Source organism: Meleagris gallopavo, chromosome 22 (assembly GCF_000146605.3).
Source record: "Meleagris gallopavo isolate NT-WF06-2002-E0010 breed Aviagen turkey brand Nicholas breeding stock chromosome 22, Turkey_5.1, whole genome shotgun sequence".
Classification (NCBI taxonomy): domain Eukaryota; kingdom Metazoa; phylum Chordata; class Aves; order Galliformes; family Phasianidae; genus Meleagris; species Meleagris gallopavo.
This window is the reverse complement of record NC_015032.2, coordinates 5,564,119-5,581,367: the sequence shown is the minus strand read 5'-3', so window position 1 is coordinate 5,581,367 and position 17,249 is coordinate 5,564,119. Positions and strand designations below refer to the sequence as shown.

The following is a 17,249-nucleotide window of genomic DNA, read 5'->3' as shown; positions in this document are numbered from 1 at the left end:
TTGGCGGTGAAGAGGATCCGTTGCGACGCCCCCGAGAACGTGGAGCTGGCGCTGGCCGAGTTCTGGGCGCTGACCAGCCTGAGGCGGCAGCACCCCAACGTGGTGCGCTTCGAGGAGTGCGTGCTGCAGCGGCACGGCCTGGGGCAGCGCATGAGCCACGGCAACAAGCGCAGCCAGCTCTACCTGCGGCTGGTAGAGACCTCCCTGAAAGGTACCGCCCCGCACCTGCCCCGACCCCCGGCTCCCTCCTGCCCCGGGTTTCACATCCACGGGTCCGTCCCTGTACCCCCCTCTATTAGGGGTGCCCTCCTATCTCGGTTCCTTTAGGCTGCTGGGCTCCCTCGATGTCCTCCCTCGGCCTTCCAGCTCTGGAGCCCCCCCATGGGTGCTCCCGTTGTACCCTTTTTCTTTCTCTCCCCCTCTTTGTCGCCCCATTGCGTAAATCCCTCCAGCCCTCAGGCAGCCCTTTCCCCAAGCTGCCCCCATCTTGCTTAGTTCTTCTCCATCTCTTCTACTTTAAAACTTTTTCCCCCACTCAGCCCTGCATTGCCCCCACTGTGCTGTGCCCCCTGACCCGTTCTGTCCCTTCCTCTGCTGCTCACAGGGATTCTTCTCCTCCTGCTTTCCACCTCTGCAGTCCTCCAGTCTTGTGTTCCTATTGTCACCTCCAGGCTCAGGCACATCCCTCTGTGCCTTCCCCTGTGTCTCCATCACACCCCCATTTTTGCTGCTCTGCCCCCTGCCACAGCCCTGTGCATGCCTTCGGTCCTTCCCCTGTGCAGCCCCATCTCTTCCAAGCACCCTGAGGCTGTGACCCCACTTCTGTGGTGTCCTCTGTGTTCCCATGGGCTCTGACAACTTTGGGACCATTCTCTGTGCTCTACCATCCCTGTTTCTCCACCACTCTGCTGTATAGGGACGGCTGCCACCTTCCCCTGGGTCCCCTTGGCAGCATCACACAGCTGCTGGGGTCACCTCCTGCCACCACCGATGACTATGATGGTGACATCTCCAAAGTGCTCTCTCCTCAGCTCCTTTGGCTGCTGTCAGGCCCATCTCTGCCAACATGTAGTGAAGAAGTGGAAAAATACTGGAGCCCCATCTCCCGGGTGCCCCCAGTGCCTCTCCAGATGTCTGTACCCCCTGGGGGCTTAGTGTCCCCTGGTGTGGACATTGTGGAAGGCTGCAGAGCTGCCCTCTAAGCAGATCCACAGCTCCCAAACCCATGAGAACATGTCTGGACCTGTGTGTCCCCACATGGCTTCTTTTCACTCCTCACACTCACATTCAAGGCAGTGTCCCCAAGAAGGGCACTACACTATTCTTTGTGCACGCCTGTGGGGTGGGTGCCTGCCTACTACACAGAGAGCTCCTTGTGACTGGGGTCTCTTGCCCCACTTAGGCAGCATGCCTCAGGGAAGGCTTTTGGGGAGCTGTCAGTGCTCCCCACCCATCTGCAGGCAGGTGGAGAGCCCTCTGTTCCTTGCAGAATTACCTCCCTGCTGTTGGGAGAGCTTTGCTTGCCTTAGTCCCACTTCAGCTTCTCCCTCTCTGTGCCTGCCCTCTAAGCTGTGTTATCTGCCGGTCCCAGGCAGGGGCAGAGGCTGTGCTCACCACCTTCCCCACCTTTGGGTTTGATACCGTACTAAATATTACCGTCATAAATATTGTTATGGCAGGGCCAGGAGAGCCCCTGAGCTGCCCACGTTCCCTTCTTGCCCGCAGCACTCCCAGCTGAGGCAGCAGTGGGCACGTGGCTGTGCAGCCGTGCCATTCTGCACGACCGCAGCGTGGCTATTTACAGGCTGCACAGATGCTGTGCCAAGGCGCCCGGCTCAGGGTGTGGGGGGGATTAATCTGAGGCTCTTTCTACACCAGGAGCGTAACTGTCGGGATACCAGGCTATGCCAGGTCGCAGCTACAGCATTCAGCCATCATCTCCATCGTGTTAAATTGATTCTGTCACGTCTCATTTGGGGCAGAATGCAAAAAAGGCAGCACAGTGCGCAGCGCTGAGCCTTGAGGAAAGGTATGGACTTGAGCAGTGTGCTCAGTGCCCCGATGTGTGCACACCTCCGGGTCTTGTGCATGGCTGTGTGCACTGTTAGCTGCTCCTGACACACAGCAATGATGGGCAGAGCTGCTTTGTTCAGTGAGCAGAGTTGGGGCTGTGCTCCATGGCACGTTGCCCACGGGTCCAGGTGCCTGGCTTCATGCTGCTGGCTCCCTTCTCTCCAGTACAGCGTCTTTGCACAGTGGGAGTTAGAGGTTCCATGCAGCTCTGGGGAGTGGGAGGCTGGTTCTGCTGGCATTAGGTTGTTCCCACTGATGCTAAGCAAATTAGCAAGCTGCTAATGAGCTCCCAGGACAGGCTGCAGGGTGGTGGCTGTAGGGATGGAGGGATGCACACTTGGTGCCGGAGCTCTGGGCTCTTGTCGTATCCCTTCAGCTCTTGGCAGCTGGTCTTGCTAAACTCTCATCTTTAAGAAATGACTTGCCAGCTCTTTATGTTTAAAGCTGTTTGTTTTGAAGGCAGGAAGATGATTTAACAACTCAAACACTTTCACATTATAGAAAGAAAATGAGGAAATATTACTCTTGGCTTCAACCTCTCCCAGCAGCGCTCCACCCAAAGTGAAGTGCACCGTGCTCGCAGCTACTGCTGGGTCAGCGGCGTCCTCCCTGTGCCTGCAGAGGTGTGGGGCCACATCTTGAATCTGAGCCTTTGTTACACTGAGCCCAAACCTCGGCATGTCAGTGCCAGTAGGTCTTTGCTGCCTTCCCCCTGGGATGGGGCTGCTGGGAAATGCTGTCTCCTCCCACTTGCGTGCTGTGCTGTGATGCTCCCAGCTCTGTGCACATGGCACTGCTGTGGTTCCTCGTGCTGCTGGCTGACAGGAGCTCCCTGACCCCTCGTGCTGGGCACTGTGCTCAGCATTTTGCAGATCCCAGGTGGGAGCTGTTGTCCCCCCCCATACACACACACACATCCCAGCCCTACTCCTCATGCTCTGCTGAGGGCAGGGAGTTGCAGCCAAATCTTTGTGTTGTGCAGGATTTCATTTCCATAGCAGTAGCCATGGATACAGACTGTTTGTGCAAATAACCAGTATTCCCACCCACACCAATCGCTGACCATTGTGGATGCCAGAGAGCCTGGGGCTTGGTGGTGCTGGTAGTGCTTGGCTCTACCTGCTGCTGGGAGTTTGCTTTCCCAGATGGTCTGCAGGCCTTTGCTAAGAGAGAAAAAATAACTTGGTAAAGTAGGTGGAGTTCTTTAAGTGGTTTCCAAACACTCAGACTTGCCTGTGCTTTGCTGACTGTGGTAGAGGCAGTTGGATCCATCAGCATGGCTGAGATTGCACATAAACATAGCTGGCTACTTGAGCTTCCAGTTTGTTCTCTTTGAAGACCTGTTGGTGTTTCACTAGAGCTGTAGGAAAGTGGCAGAGCTCTCTCAGCACAAACACAGTGCTTAAGCAGCATGCATCTGGCCTGAGGGCAGCTGGTGTGCTGCAGGACTCTGGCCTTGGCAGTGTTGGGTGTGTGGGTGACTCCACTGCTTCCCTGGGCGGCCTGTCCCAAGCACCTTGTTCCTAAAACCTTTACTATCTGCATAAACCAGCCTCGTGTCTTGCCCTTGTTCTGAGTTAGCGTGGACACCTTCCATTGTGCCTGTCAGAACTCACTCTTTGTTTTTTTGTTTGTTTTTTTTTCTTTTTGCTCCATTTTGGTAAGGTGAGAGGATCCTGGGCTACGCGGAGGAGCCTTGCTACCTCTGGTTCGTCATGGAGTTCTGTGAGGGGGGGGACCTCAACCAGTACGTGCTCTCACGACGGCCCGACCCTGCGACCAACAGGAGCTTCATGCTGCAGCTCACCAGTGCCATCGCCTTCCTGCACAAGAACCACATTGTCCATCGGGACCTGAAGCCAGACAACATCCTGATCACAGAGAAATCCGGCACCCCGGTTCTCAAGGTGGCTGACTTTGGGCTCAGCAAGGTCTGTGCTGGTCTGACAGCTCGAGGCAAGAAGGGTGGCCACGAGAACAAAAATGTGAATGTGAACAAGTACTGGCTGTCTTCGGCTTGTGGCTCTGATTTCTATATGGCCCCCGAGGTCTGGGAGGGGCACTACACTGCCAAGGCTGACATCTTCGCCCTCGGTATCATCATCTGGGCCATGATTGAGAGGCTCACCTTCATTGATGCTGAGACCAAGAGGGAGCTGCTGGGGACTTACATCAAGCAGGGGACTGAGATTGTGCCCGTTGGGGAAGCGCTGCTAGAAAACCCAAAGATGGAGCTGCACATCCCTCAGAAACGCAGGACTTCCATGTCTGAGGGGATCAAGCAGCTTCTGAAAGACATGTTGGCTGCTAACCCGCAGGATCGACCTGATGCCTTTGAGCTTGAAACCAGAATGGACCAGGTTACATGTGCTGCTTAAATTCAGGGCAGGGCACTGCTGTGCTTTGCAGCTGGGTAAGTGATCGGTAGTTTTTATATTATTCTGTCTGCTGTCCAGCCTGTTAATGCACTTTGTAGTGACACAATGGAGTCCTTTATGTTCCCAGAGCTATTTCTATAGTGACTCATCAGAGCTCTGTTTCTGAGTGGTGGTTTTTTTCCCACCTATTCTGTTGCAGCAGTACAGTAGAGGTGAGGAGCAGATGAGTACCTGCATGTCCTGGTGCTGCCCAAAGCCCAGGCACAGCTCTGCTCCTTGGGTGTGGGCTGGGGAAGCATGTTTAACACCCCGGCATCAGCTTTGGGTGTGTTGGTCCCTTCCAGAGACAGGGAAGGAGCTGCCCCTTCTGGCTCCTCCATGTACTGTGATTTCAGCAAAGCTATGAGAGCTCTTATCTCTCAAATACGGTGTTCCTTCCTCACTGGTATTAGGGCAGGGCAGCTCAGGTCTTGGCTGGCCTGCTGGGGAGGCACTGAGCTGAGTGGCAGGTGGGTTCTGGCACAGACAAGACTGTTTTCCTTGCTTTCACTTGCAAAGCATGTGCATCCATCTCATTTCATTTCCTTGCTAAAGGCAGGACTTCTGTGCCAAGCACAGTTGCATAAACCCAGTGGGATGCTTTGGTGTTTAACATCCGAGCTGAGACCTGAGTCTGCTCAGGAAGGAAGCTTTACAGAACATCTGTGCTCAGATGGAGCTTAGATCATGCAGAGTCCCTCCCTTCTCTCCCAGGCTCAGGTTCTAAGTAGTCCTGAACTTGGCTTCTGCTGCATCCTGGTCCTTAGCGGGGGTCTGGAAGGACACCCATGGATGTGGGATAATTGATTGTGTCACTCAGCGGTGACACCAAAGGAACGAGCAGTTCTGCCTTTATGGTAAAGCTGTCTGTAAACAAGAGCTGTTACTATGGGATTCTCCTGGCCAAACACTTCAATGAAACTGAAAAATGACAGATTACAGGGTGAGGCAGATATCTTTCCAGCCCTGGTCTTTCACAGGCTGCTTCAGAGCTAGACAGTGCTGCTCCCTGATTCTTACTACCAGAAACCAAACAGATCCTTCTGGATCAAAGTGAACCGCAGATACAAGAGGGCAAAGAGAGCCAGAACTGCTGCTGTCACTGGCAAACACCCAGCTGTCAGCCCTTGTGGTCAATGGCTGTGTGCCATCCACTGCCATTGCAGGGTGCAATGGGGAAGGGAAGGCCACTTTGGCAGGTGTTGCTCCAAATTCTCTTTGCTGCTCAACTGAGTGTTCCCAAGCTCATGAGGAATGATGTGCCATCCGTGCAGAGTCTGCACGCACAGCTTTGTGGTGTGCCACGTAGGTTCTGTGCTGCCTCCAGCATCTCTTGGTGGTCCTCTGCCTGGGACTGCTGCACTCCAGCAGCCAGTATGGAATGTGCCTTTAGGGGATGGGCTGCTGGGGCTTATCCAACTCCTGGCACCCTTAGCTTCTGTAGGAAGTGCTGGATGTGTCCCCCAGAGTGAGCCCCAGAGAAACAGGAATACAGAAATGGGAAGCCCTTTGGGTGTCATCCCTCCTGGTTTGTCCAAATTGGTCCATGAACCACCTCCTTTGCTCTCCTAGCACAAAATGCAGTAAATCCCTTGAAATTTCCACTGCAAGTAATTGATGTGATGTGACAGAGTCTGCCAGGGGCTGGGGCTTGGTGCTGGTCCTGGTGTGAAGGTGGGGTGGGGATTAGAGCAGGGCCGTGACCTGTAGGAATGTGAGTGCTTCAGGTGTGAAGAAGTCCTGGGTGCAGAGCAGGGCACCCCACCTTGCACCCTGGGGCGAGGGATGAGGCTTTTAGCAGGGCAGGGATGTGCCTGCTCAGAGCTGTGGCTGTGTGGTGAGGGTCAGGCTTTGCTGCTGCCATCTGCGATCACTCGCCTGCTGACATGATGCTGCTGAGTTATGCAACCAGCCTGTGCCCTCCGGGGAAAATTCATCCTGCGCATATCTGCAGAATAGTACATGCAGGGATAACAAACATGGAGGGGACAGTCCTACCCTGGGGCTGTTTGCATAAAACCCAGCTGCCTTCTCAGCCCCCCTCCATCCGTCCGCCATGAGCTGCCACTGATTGTCTGGGGGTGACGCAGCTGCAGTGGAGATGCTGTGCTTACATAAGGCAGCGTGGCCCAGATAGGAGCCTGGTACTGGCCGTATGCTCCCTGCAAACCCTCAGCCGTGCACTGTGCAGGAGGAGCATTCCTCCGGTGTGCTTTTGTAGGGCGCTGGAATTGTCTGTGTGCTTTTCCTACAGGGCTTCTTAATGCATCGTGTATGCGTACGTTCAAACCAGCCTACCTCTGGCTGCTGTGGGGCTTTCATTTAATGCAAAGCTTAAAGCGGAAGCTTGAGAAGCTTAAAATGGGATTTAGGGCAGGGCCTGAATTCTGCTCTCAGGTAATTTAAGTTGACCGGGAAACTGAAGTAAGCTCTCCCTGCTTAGTTTGGGCATTGCGTGCAGTGCAGGGCTGTGCAGTGAGGTCTCCTTCCCAACAGCCTCAGCCCCTGTGCAGACCTGGCCCACATCGTGACCTGGAAAACTGTAACCTTGATCCCGGAAATCAGATTTTCCCCCATCCTTCCCCTCTTCTGATGGTGCTTTGCATCCCAGCAGCTCTGCCTTCAGTCCTGCTGCGGATGCTGCGCAGACCTGCTGCTCACCGTGCCTCTTATTCTGTTATCTTGCAAAACAGAGGGATTTGGTGTCAGCTCCCAGCCAGCACAGTGCTTCTGGCCTTGCTTTCAGCTGGTCAGGGTGAGATGAGCTTATCACCCCAAGGCAGCAGCATGTCCTGCAGAGGTGGGTGGCATTCCCTGGGGATAACATTCTCTTTTCTGAGCGTTGCTTCCCCATCTCTTGCAGTACAGGTTTATCCAAACCTGAGTTTGCAGTTCCCACAAATGTGCCTTTTGGGCAAAGGGTCAAAAGTCCTTCTTATACATCAGTGGTTGGGTTGTGCTGAGTACCTGCTGATAGTCTCCTGATTGCCATGTGACAGCCCAGTCCTAACTGCAGCAGAAGCAGTATTTCACCCCTCCTTACTGATACAGGAAGGCTCCCTGTAAACTGGAAAGCAGCTGGATCTGGAGTTGTTTTGCTGTGCCTTGCTGCCCTTCCTCCCCAGGGACCTCCATTCACCCATGAGCAGTTGGAGCTCACACACAGGTGCAGTCCCCTCCTTTCTGGGTTGGTTTCTTGCAGCTCTGCCCTCATCTCCTCTTCCCCTGGGTCCCCTTGTGGGTGTCATTATCTATGCCCATCATGCTCATAGCTGCCTTCCCAGGCAGTGTTTGTGCAGGATGGACTGGGCACTCGTTAGCCAAGCTCACAGATCCATAGATGCATAGAATGTCCTGAATTGGAAAAGACCCATGAAGACCATACAACACCTGGCTCCACACAGCACACCCAAGAAGTTGTTGAGATATGTGGTGCAATAGGAGTCTGTGTGCTGCTCACTAATCTTGTCACAGAAAGAAGGGGATTACAAAGGGCAGCATCACCCGCCACCACAATTTAGCATGTAAGAAAATGTGTACTTTTAATTTCTGTAAGGTGCCGAACTGCAGTGATTCTGTTCGGTGTGGAGGGCAGCTTGTTCTGTAAATGATACTCTGTAGTAAAACAGGTGTGATTTTGGGGATAGAAGGCAGGAATCTGAATGCAGAGTGATTCGGGCTGGATAGAGGTGCTGCCCTCAGCTGCCCTGCGTTGCCCCATGTTCTGACACATTCTGGTGTCAGCTGAAAGTAACTGCTGGCATTTGCCTTGTTCTGTTTGCATCTGCAAAATCATAGAATCAGTGCAGCAGGGCTGATACTGAACAAGCTCATCTGTGCAGTGGCACCTCTCTCTGATGAGCACATCTGCACAGACACCTGAGTGCTGTCAGTAAACAGCTGACCTGTAGGAATCCAACTCTGAAGGGCAGGGATCGGTGCACATCAGAAATGGCTCTGGCTGTGAGCTGCCAGCGAGAAGGCTGCTGTGTTTGGGTAGGTTGTATCTGTTAAGGCATCAGTAAAAGTGCCCTGATGCTGTGGGAAGGGGCCACATCAGCACGTCAGGGAAATGTGTGTGGCATGGTGTGTCAGTCCTGGCATGGACAGAGCAAGCCATGGGATGACAACAGCAAGGTCAGTTCCTCTTGGCTGTGGCAGCAACTGCAGCACCTCTGGGCCAACCTGCAGGGTAGCAATATCCTTCAGGCAGTGTCACATCCATCTGGAGAGGAGCAGAACCCTGGGCAGGGCTGGATGGCTGCACCTCTGGCAATGTGCGGAGGCACTTTGCTGTTGTGAGTCCCACATCCCTTCAGGGAAGGCTCTGGGGTTGGATTGAAGCGAGTTGCCAAGGAGCCCTGCAACGTGTTTACGGAAGGACATGGGGGTACAGTGGGCTCTCAGCCCCCTCCCTCGCACCTTGCATCCCCACACAGGCTTGATGATGTGAGCACAAGGAGCTGCCAGCTTATGTCTTCATGCCTTGGTCACCAAGGGCCCTCTGCTACCCTGAGGACCACGTTTTCATCTCCGTCTGCCGTAAGCTGTACGTTGGTGTCATCCTCGTCAGTGCTGCATGAGGGCTGTGGGCTGCTGGTTTGTGTTCTGCTGATGCTGAGCGAACATTCAAGCTGATTAAAACTGGAAGTGGCGTCAGCAGGGGTATTAAAAGCTCTTGAACAAGCCCAGAAACAACGTGCGTCAGTGCAGCGAGCTTGGAAGCAGTCAGACCAGGATCTTCCTTAAACTGCTCCTGCTCCGGGGAGCATGAAGAGCAGTAGCACAGCCCTGCTTGCTGATGGAGCTGCACCACAGGAGGAATCTTCCGGACAATTCTTCACTCTGTTGCTCCTGCCCTGGTGTCCCAGTGCCTCCCACAAGACACAGAACAGCTTCTTTCTGATCCCAGCTGAGGGCAGGCAGTCCTGGCCTCTTCCTTTAAAAGTGGATTCTGCAGGCATGGATTTCTTTAATGAGATTTCCTGGGACTAAGGGATTTGAATCATTTGCTGGGTAGTGGCTACGGAGTCTGCTCCTCTCCAGATGGATGTGACACTTTGTCCATGGAGCCGGGGGGACATGGCTGTGCTCCCAGCGCTGTGAAGGGGAAACCAAATTCCCCACTTTTTCCATGTTATGTTGCTCAGAGCTGAAGTTTGGGGGAAAATTCAACTGCTGTTAGTTGTGGGGAAAACTATGTCATGAAGCAGCATGCTGCCCTGGGTTTGAAGGGTTTGTGTGTTGTTTAACCAGGAGAAAAAAGCTTCTGAGCAGAGCTGAGCTCTGCCTTCCCTGAGTGCGGCTCAGGGTTTGCACCTCCTGCCCCAAAATCCAGGCTCTTGAGCATCCTCAGGGGCTGCACAGGGTGTAGCACTGCTCTTGGTTGCATCCAAGTAGATTTTAGCAGCCTCTTGCAGAGCACTCAAGAGCCTGAGCTGCTGCTGACGCACAGGATGAGAGGTTCAGTGTGACCCCAAAGTCATGGTGTGTTCTGTCTTTCTGCTGTGCTCAGCCGCACGCAGGTCCTCAAGGACGGTGCCGTCACAGGCAGCGCTGGGACTTTACCTTGCAGCCCATTGCTTTAGTTAAAGTTTGCTTTAAAAAAATCATAGAATACCCTGAGTTGGAAGGGAGCCACAAGAATCATAGAATGGTTTGAGTTGGAATTGACCCTGAAAGGCCCTCTGGCCCAACCTCATGCAGTGCACAGGGACACCCACGGCTCTATCAGTGCTCACAGCCCCCCAATCTGACCTGAGTGCCTGCAGGGATGGGGCCCCACTTCATCTTGGGCAGCCTGTGCTACTGCTTCACTGCCCTTATCGTAAAGAATAACTTCCTAATAGTGAACCTAAATATCCCTGCTACATGTGCAGAGTTCCCCAATTCCCAATTCAGTGATCGATTGTATCTTCTCCCAATGCACAGCATCCACTAACTGAAGAACTAACATCCTGCAGACAGTATAGTTAAGTTAATTAATTAAAGGAGGCTAAGGGGAGCAAAGTCTCACTGCAGTAACTGGGACAAAACCATGCACATATCTGATGTCTGTTTCTCCTTTCTTGTTTTTCCTGCAGGTTTATTTACCAGGGACCCATCATCTCCGTTACGTGCAACGAGGGGCAGCAAAGATAAGGGAAGGTGACAATACAAAAGATCCTCGGTCTTCAGGATCTCTGGCAATGTGAAATGTTTGGGTGTTTGTTTTGTAAGGGAGCAGTGTTTTGAGGACACAGGGGGGCTGCAAGGGCACAGGCTGGGCACTTATCATGCTCACCAGCCTATTGAATGAGATCCAGAACACAGAGCTGCCCTGCCCAGCTCTCCCCATGTCCCTCTGCTCTGCAGTTGAACTTGGTAGGAGTTAATAAACAGCTGTAGTCTGCTGCCAGACAGGATTGCTGAGCCCAGCCAGGCACAGGTTGGGGTTTAAAGCTATTGTTTCCATCTAGGAAATGGGTTTGCATCTGGAATGCATTGCTTTAGAGGTGAGTCTTACAGAGCAAGCAGTAGAATGTCTTCACAGCCTGGCAGCTTCTGGGTAGGTGCATGCTGCCTGCACTAGAAACAGCTGCTGTTAGGTATAGAGTAGCATAAGCTGGAAAGGCACTGGGGAGTCAGCACTGCCCTGCGAGGGGCAGACCCTTGTCTCCTAATCTGGGTGTCACTGGTGATGTTTGTTAGGGGCACAGAGCTAATGGGGAGTGTGTAGGTACATTTTGTCTGCATACGTGAGAAACAGAAAACAATCCACTACTCTGAGCCATTTGATGCCAAGCTTCAGTTGTGAGGAGCGGTGCTTGGAAGAGAAGGTTTGGCCTCAGTGGCTCATGGGCTGGATTCTGGCCTGCTGTAAAACACTTTTCCTTCTAGGTAACTGTCTCAATAAAGTAAAAGGCCGGTTGTAGTTGCTTGGTTGCAGTCAATACAGCTCAGGTAAGGAGACTGGAACCTCAGGCCGACCAGTTACCACTCAGTCTCTTTGCCTATATTGTAGCAACACTAACACTCTGGGACTACGTTGCTTGTCTTTAGACATTGCTCACTGTAAATGGAGTGTGCAGCACCACCTCTTTTCCAACCTCTGGGGCCTGGACAAGCTAAAATGCGCCTTGCTGAGTTGAGACTGTCAGCATCAGTCTGGGGGGCAGCATCACTGCCACTGTTCAGCCTCCATGGCATCAGGGATCAGGCAGAAGAGGGTCCCTTGGATCCCGCTGCCCCCCCCAAGTGGATAGAGTTGGATGGCCCCACTCATGCCTAGCATTGCCCCAAGGGCCATGGTGAGCTGAGAACTGATCTCTCTTGTTCACAGTACAGTGTTAGTGCCCTACTCCAAACCTTCATTCCTCCACCCGATAGAGCTTTTGTTGCTTATTGACTGTTACAACCCATCCCTGGCATGAACTGGTGCATGCAGAAGGCTATATCCCCCTATCCTGCTCATGGTTTACTCTTCTGGAATGGCCCCTTGCTGGGAGAAGTGAGCTTTCCAGCAGGAGGTCTGCATGCAGGACATGGAGGTGGGAGGTGAGCACTGGGGAAGTACCCCCTCCTGGCCCATTGCAGGTTTGGGCCATCTTCAAACCACACGTCTTCACCTCAGCTTTTGCATTTCAGATGTGTTTGTAAAGCAGCTTGATGTTAGCGAGCTAGACCGTAGTGCCTTACCTAGGAGTTAGCAAACACTTCCGAGGACAAGCCTAGGCTGCTAGCCTTTGGCCAACATGGATGTTTCCCTGTTAATTTGCCCTTTTCAAAGCATTTCTCCCTGACGATTTTGCTGCTGTTTGCGCTCGATTTCCTGGACTGTAGATGAAGCTGCCTTGTGTTTACAGCTCCTAGCACCTCTCCTCCAATTGCTTTAGCCCAGACCAAACTTGTTCTGTGGAGTGAGGTGGTAGCATCGGGTGTCTCTCCCCACCTGGAACTTGAGCATCTTCTGCAGGCTGAACCCTGCAGAGGGAGTTTTTGGCATTGGGCTGCATTGCTGGGAATGTTCAAGCTTAGGATAGCAACTCCAAGGCTGGGACCAGGGCAACTCCATCTCCTGGCTGGAGCAAAGCATCCAGGTATGGAGGGATCCAGTGCCCCTCCCACTGCCCTTTGGACTTTGTGGGGGGGTCCAAGCTGAGCCCGGCGCTGGGGGTGATTGTATGAAACTGTTTACTTCTGACTGCTGTTTACAAGAGGGAGGTGGGTTGGGGGGTGGGGTGGGGAACAAGCCAAGCCTCAGGAGGATTGGGGAACAGATTATCTGCACCAGCCTGCAGCAGGGCTGGCTGTCAGCACCATGTGGGTGTGCAGGCAGCTCTGCAGGCAGTGTCGGTCTGTGGAGAGGAGAGCAGAGGGGGTAGGGAAGCTCCCCTGTGCTGCTGTGTTTGAGGCTTAACGGTGCTAGTGACAGATAAGAGTTACCCTTGTGGTCTTCCTTTACTCCTCAGGACCCAGCTCCTTCACATATCAGAGGCTCCCAGAGCCTTTCTGGAGCAATAAGATTTTAAACAAGCATTTACCATCATTGTGGAAATCCTCCGTTGCGTGCGTCGTACGTCTCCTCTGTATGCAGTACCGAGGCTGGGTTTAAGCTGATTGCCATGGGAGGAACATGAGCTGCTTGCTCCATGCTGCAGTGTGACAGTGCCACGTCCCACCTGTGGGGCATGGGGACAGCTGCTCCCCATTGAGGGCAGAAGTCTTAAACCCAGACTCCAAAGTAAAGTTAATAATATTAGTAAATGAGTCTGTATTACTTATCTTTTTTTTTTTTTCTTGCACAGAAGCTGGTGATCTAGGACCTATGTGTGAACAACTTTATATAAATATTTTTTGTACTTGGTTTACTTGGGTTGGTATGAGACGTTCTATTTAAGTTTTGAACACTGTGGATACCCTGATGTGTATGAGTGGCAGAGGCTTTGTAAATTAAGAGACGTTTGTGTGAATAAAGCTGTTTGATGGGGTTGAAAAGCCACACCATTTGAAACTGAGTTCTGTGCATTTGTTCTCAGCTGTGCTGTTGGCAACACGTTTGTATGGGCAGGACTCTCCACACAGCTAGAGGGGGTTACATCCACCAGGGTTGGACTTGGAGAGCCAAAAAGAAGGAGCAGCACAGCCTGCAACCAACAACAGCCTGCAACCCCACAGAGCTGATACTTTAGTAGCTACAAAACACTGCCTGTCCTTGCACAGATGCTCTAGATGCACAAGCCATAACTGACCCTTCACAGCATCTGGAGCTCCCTTGCCACCATTGGCATCCACAATAGAAAGAGCTCAGTGAGGATGAGCTGTGACAAGAAATCCTTCTTCATGCAGGGGAAGGCAGCCAGTGATGCCCTGAGTGCCAAGGACATGAGGCCACCTCTGAGCAGGCAAAGGGACACAGTGTCCTGGGACACAGGGCCATGCTATGCCCTTGTGTGACAGCTCCCCTTGCCCAGCCATCACCACTGTGCTGCATAATTGCTGCCAACAGACACCCAAAGTGGATGCTTCCAGCCCCATGGGGCTGGCTGGCCCCAGCTGCTGCAATGTTAACAGGCAAGTGCTGGGAGCAAACTGCGTTCCTTCCAGGTGTCCCAGGAACCAGGTGGGGAACCCTGAGGCTGAAGGGCATATTTTGTGGGTGACACACACAGTGAGGGCAGCTCTGGTGTTTAGAGCCTGGTCCCACCTTGGAGCAACCTTCCTGCGGGGGGGGAAGAGGTTGGAGGAGCTGCAGGAACTCTGGGCTGGCTGCAAGCAGTGGTAACACCTACAGCACAAGTGGATCATCTGCTTACATAAAAGCACATACACAGCAAAGCCCAACAAGTCCTTCCAGGGGCACAGCTGTAGCAGCTGCTTTCCAGAGTGCAGCCCTCAAGAAGTCCTGCTTTGTTATATTTCCTAGAACGGTTTCAGAAACCTGTGTAACAAGGCAATCGCCAGTGCAGCTGCCCCCTCTCACAGGAAGGTGTCAGCCCATTTCCCACTAGCAGAGCACATGCATGGATGGACCATTGGTCCCTTATTGCTACCCAGCCTCCTTGGAGCAGCATAAGGGTTTGCAGCAGAAAACACTTGCTGCTGGAATTTCCCCATTTTAAGCTATGCTGCTTAGGGGTCGATGGCAAAACATGCTTTGCTTCTGGAGAGGTAGCAGCCCCCATGACAAGCTGTGCTCCAATGCTCTCAGCAACACAGTGTTGTTAGCTTGGTCCCTGCAAATGTGGTGATGGAGCTCGGGGAAGCCAGGTCAGCTGGCACGTGTGCCACCACACTGCACAGTGAAGGTGCAGGAACAGGTGACCATGCAGCCGACAAGCAAAAAGCTTTTAAACATCATTAGCAGAAAGAGCTTGGTGTCAGTCACAAGGAGAAACATTTCACTCTAGATTTGCTCTCTGGAGACCTATTTCATATGCAAAGAGGGCTGCTAAACTCCACAAAGACACTTCAGTTACTTGAGAGCTGAAAAAATATACCCCAACAATTCCTGGCCCTTCATCAGCCAGGCACGTGCACCTGCAAGAGCCGCACGTGGCAAAGCCACAGGCAGGAGGAAGGCAGCAGGGCCAGGGCAGGATAGGCACCAAAGAGACAACCAGTGGCCACTGTGGCCACCACAGCCCCAAGGCCACCGGAAAGACTGAACACCAGCAGCCGCGAGATGCTGCCGTCACCACTGTGTTCTCCCTCTCCCTGGAGCTGCTGTGACACACGCGGTGAAAATATTTTCAAGAGCCTGCACTCCACAGAGGCTCCAGCACTCGTAGAGCAGGAGCGTGAAGTCACTCAGTGCAAAGCACAAGTCCATATTTCTCTCAAGATCTCTCGAGCTTTCCAGGCAGCGAGCACTTCAGTCATCCATGCTGGACCACTCCAGTCCCGTGGGTGGGAGGAGAGCGAAGCTCACCCTGCAGCATAGGACATCCATCTCGCCTCGTCCCTGCGCTGATGAATAGCTGTTCTACCCAGCGTCAGGCTGCAGCAAGTAGAGGATGAACAGCCTAAACGCTGCACAAGCCCACACACTGCATTTAGCTGGGGGATGACTCAGACGGGGCTCTTCATGCTGGAAGAGGTGATGATGACACGAGGGCACGCTGGTGAGTGCGGGCTCTGCTGCCCATGCCATATTGATGCAGGAGGACAACAGTGGGTCATGGGCACAGGGATGGGGCAGCTCTGGTGCTCTGCCATTGCCTCCCCGCTGTGGATGGTGTTGGGGTGTCACTCATTAAGTAACCACTGCCCCATTGCCCACAGCATTGTAACATTCTCCAGCACAGCCACTCCATCCTTTCTCCTGCAGAAATCCCTCTCAACAGTCCGAGGGATGCCAGGGTACCCAGGGCATCGAGGCAGGCAAGAAGCATCACCCAGATCACCCCAAAATGAAACCACAGCTTCAGAAAAGAAAGATAGCCAAGGCAGAAAAACAGATGTATTTTTGCCTGCTGTCCACCCAAACACACACTGGTGGGGCTGCACAGGGTGCCTGCCCGCTGCTTTGCACACAATGCAGGTGGGTATCAGCTCCTCTAACAAAAGACCCTCATCCCCAGCTTGTTTCCTGGCAGAACTAATGGCCTTTGCTCCTCTGGGAACCGAGCACTTGCAAAGAGATGCGTTGGGAAGCAGCAGCAAGGGAACAAATTAAGACGTTATTTCCTCTACCAGAGATGAAATCTTTAAACAAGCCTTTCAGCCAAGAACTTTAGTATTTTATTTTTTTTTTTCTTGAGGTTTTGCATGGGAATCTTGTTCTCCAGAATTGCATCCGCCTCCAGCCCCACTTAGAGCTGCCAAAGCCCGCGCTTCCCTGGGGACCAGCGTGCAAGAAGCAGAGATGGATTGACTTCACCTCCGCCCTTCTGCCACCAAAGCCAGGGCTTTGCAGTCTTCCCCAGTCCTGTGAATGAGCCTCGGGTACATAGCTGTGCTCTGAGCACCTCTACATGCTTCTGCATCCCTGTGCCCAGTGCAGGTTGACATGCCAGCCTCAGGACATAGGCTGCAGTTCTGTCTGCTGGTGCTGAAGGTGCTGTGCTCTGTGCCAGTCCTTAATCCCTGTTCTGCATCCAAGCATGCGTGACCTCTTTAGGAGGTTTTCATGGAAAAAGGGGGCACGCATGCTTCTCTGCTTGCGTAAGCCTGCCAGTAACAGCCAGCCTGTGGGATCTGGGACACGACAGCCTGCCTTCAGCTTGTGCTCAAGGACATCTGTTTCACAAGGCACAGCGCGGTACAAGGATACCCGAACGGGCTTTTGATGAGCTTCCAGTCAGATACTTGAGCTCCCACAACCCCACTCCATCTTCCTGAGATGCATCATCTGCAAACCCACCTCCACTGCAGCCTGCAGCTCAGAGGATCTCTCACACCCACCAAAGCGTCTGAGATCTTACATCAATGTCACCACTGGGGAGAGGAGGGTCTGTGCCCTGGGACTCCCCTTAGTGCCAAGAGCTGCCCAGCCACCAATTGGTAAGTGAGGAAACCAGAGCTGACAGACAAAGGCTTCCTTACCTGATACAGCCCCAGGCACTCAGCCCTGCCTTTGCAGATCTCCTGGTTGAGCACTGAGCCAGGGCTGGGATGGACCACGAAGGATTTTTACCCCCAAAGCAGCCTCCAACCCCACACACATCTCAGCAAGCAGCTCTCCCAGCTCAGCACAGCCCATAGCCGGTAGCCTCCTCCCAGAGCATTATTAGTAGGTGCAATGAGTTAGAGATAATTGCTGCTTAATTGCAATTAACT

The 17,249-nt window shown here is 53.1% G+C and overlaps 1 protein-coding gene across 1 annotated transcript in view; it reads left to right on the top strand.

The window, feature by feature from the left end:
- Positions 1-13,482, top strand: part of STK35 (serine/threonine kinase 35) — a 16,261-nt gene extending 2,779 nt beyond the window's left edge. Inside the window, exons 3-5 of the mRNA XM_019622083.2 lie at positions 2-211; positions 3,739-4,486; positions 10,574-13,482. Of these exons, the coding sequence (XP_019477628.2) occupies positions 2-211; positions 3,739-4,451 (923 nt within the window). The 3' untranslated portion in view covers positions 4,452-4,486; positions 10,574-13,482. The remainder of the gene's footprint in view (position 1; positions 212-3,738; positions 4,487-10,573) is intronic.
- Positions 13,483-17,249: the final 3,767 nt, after the last annotated feature.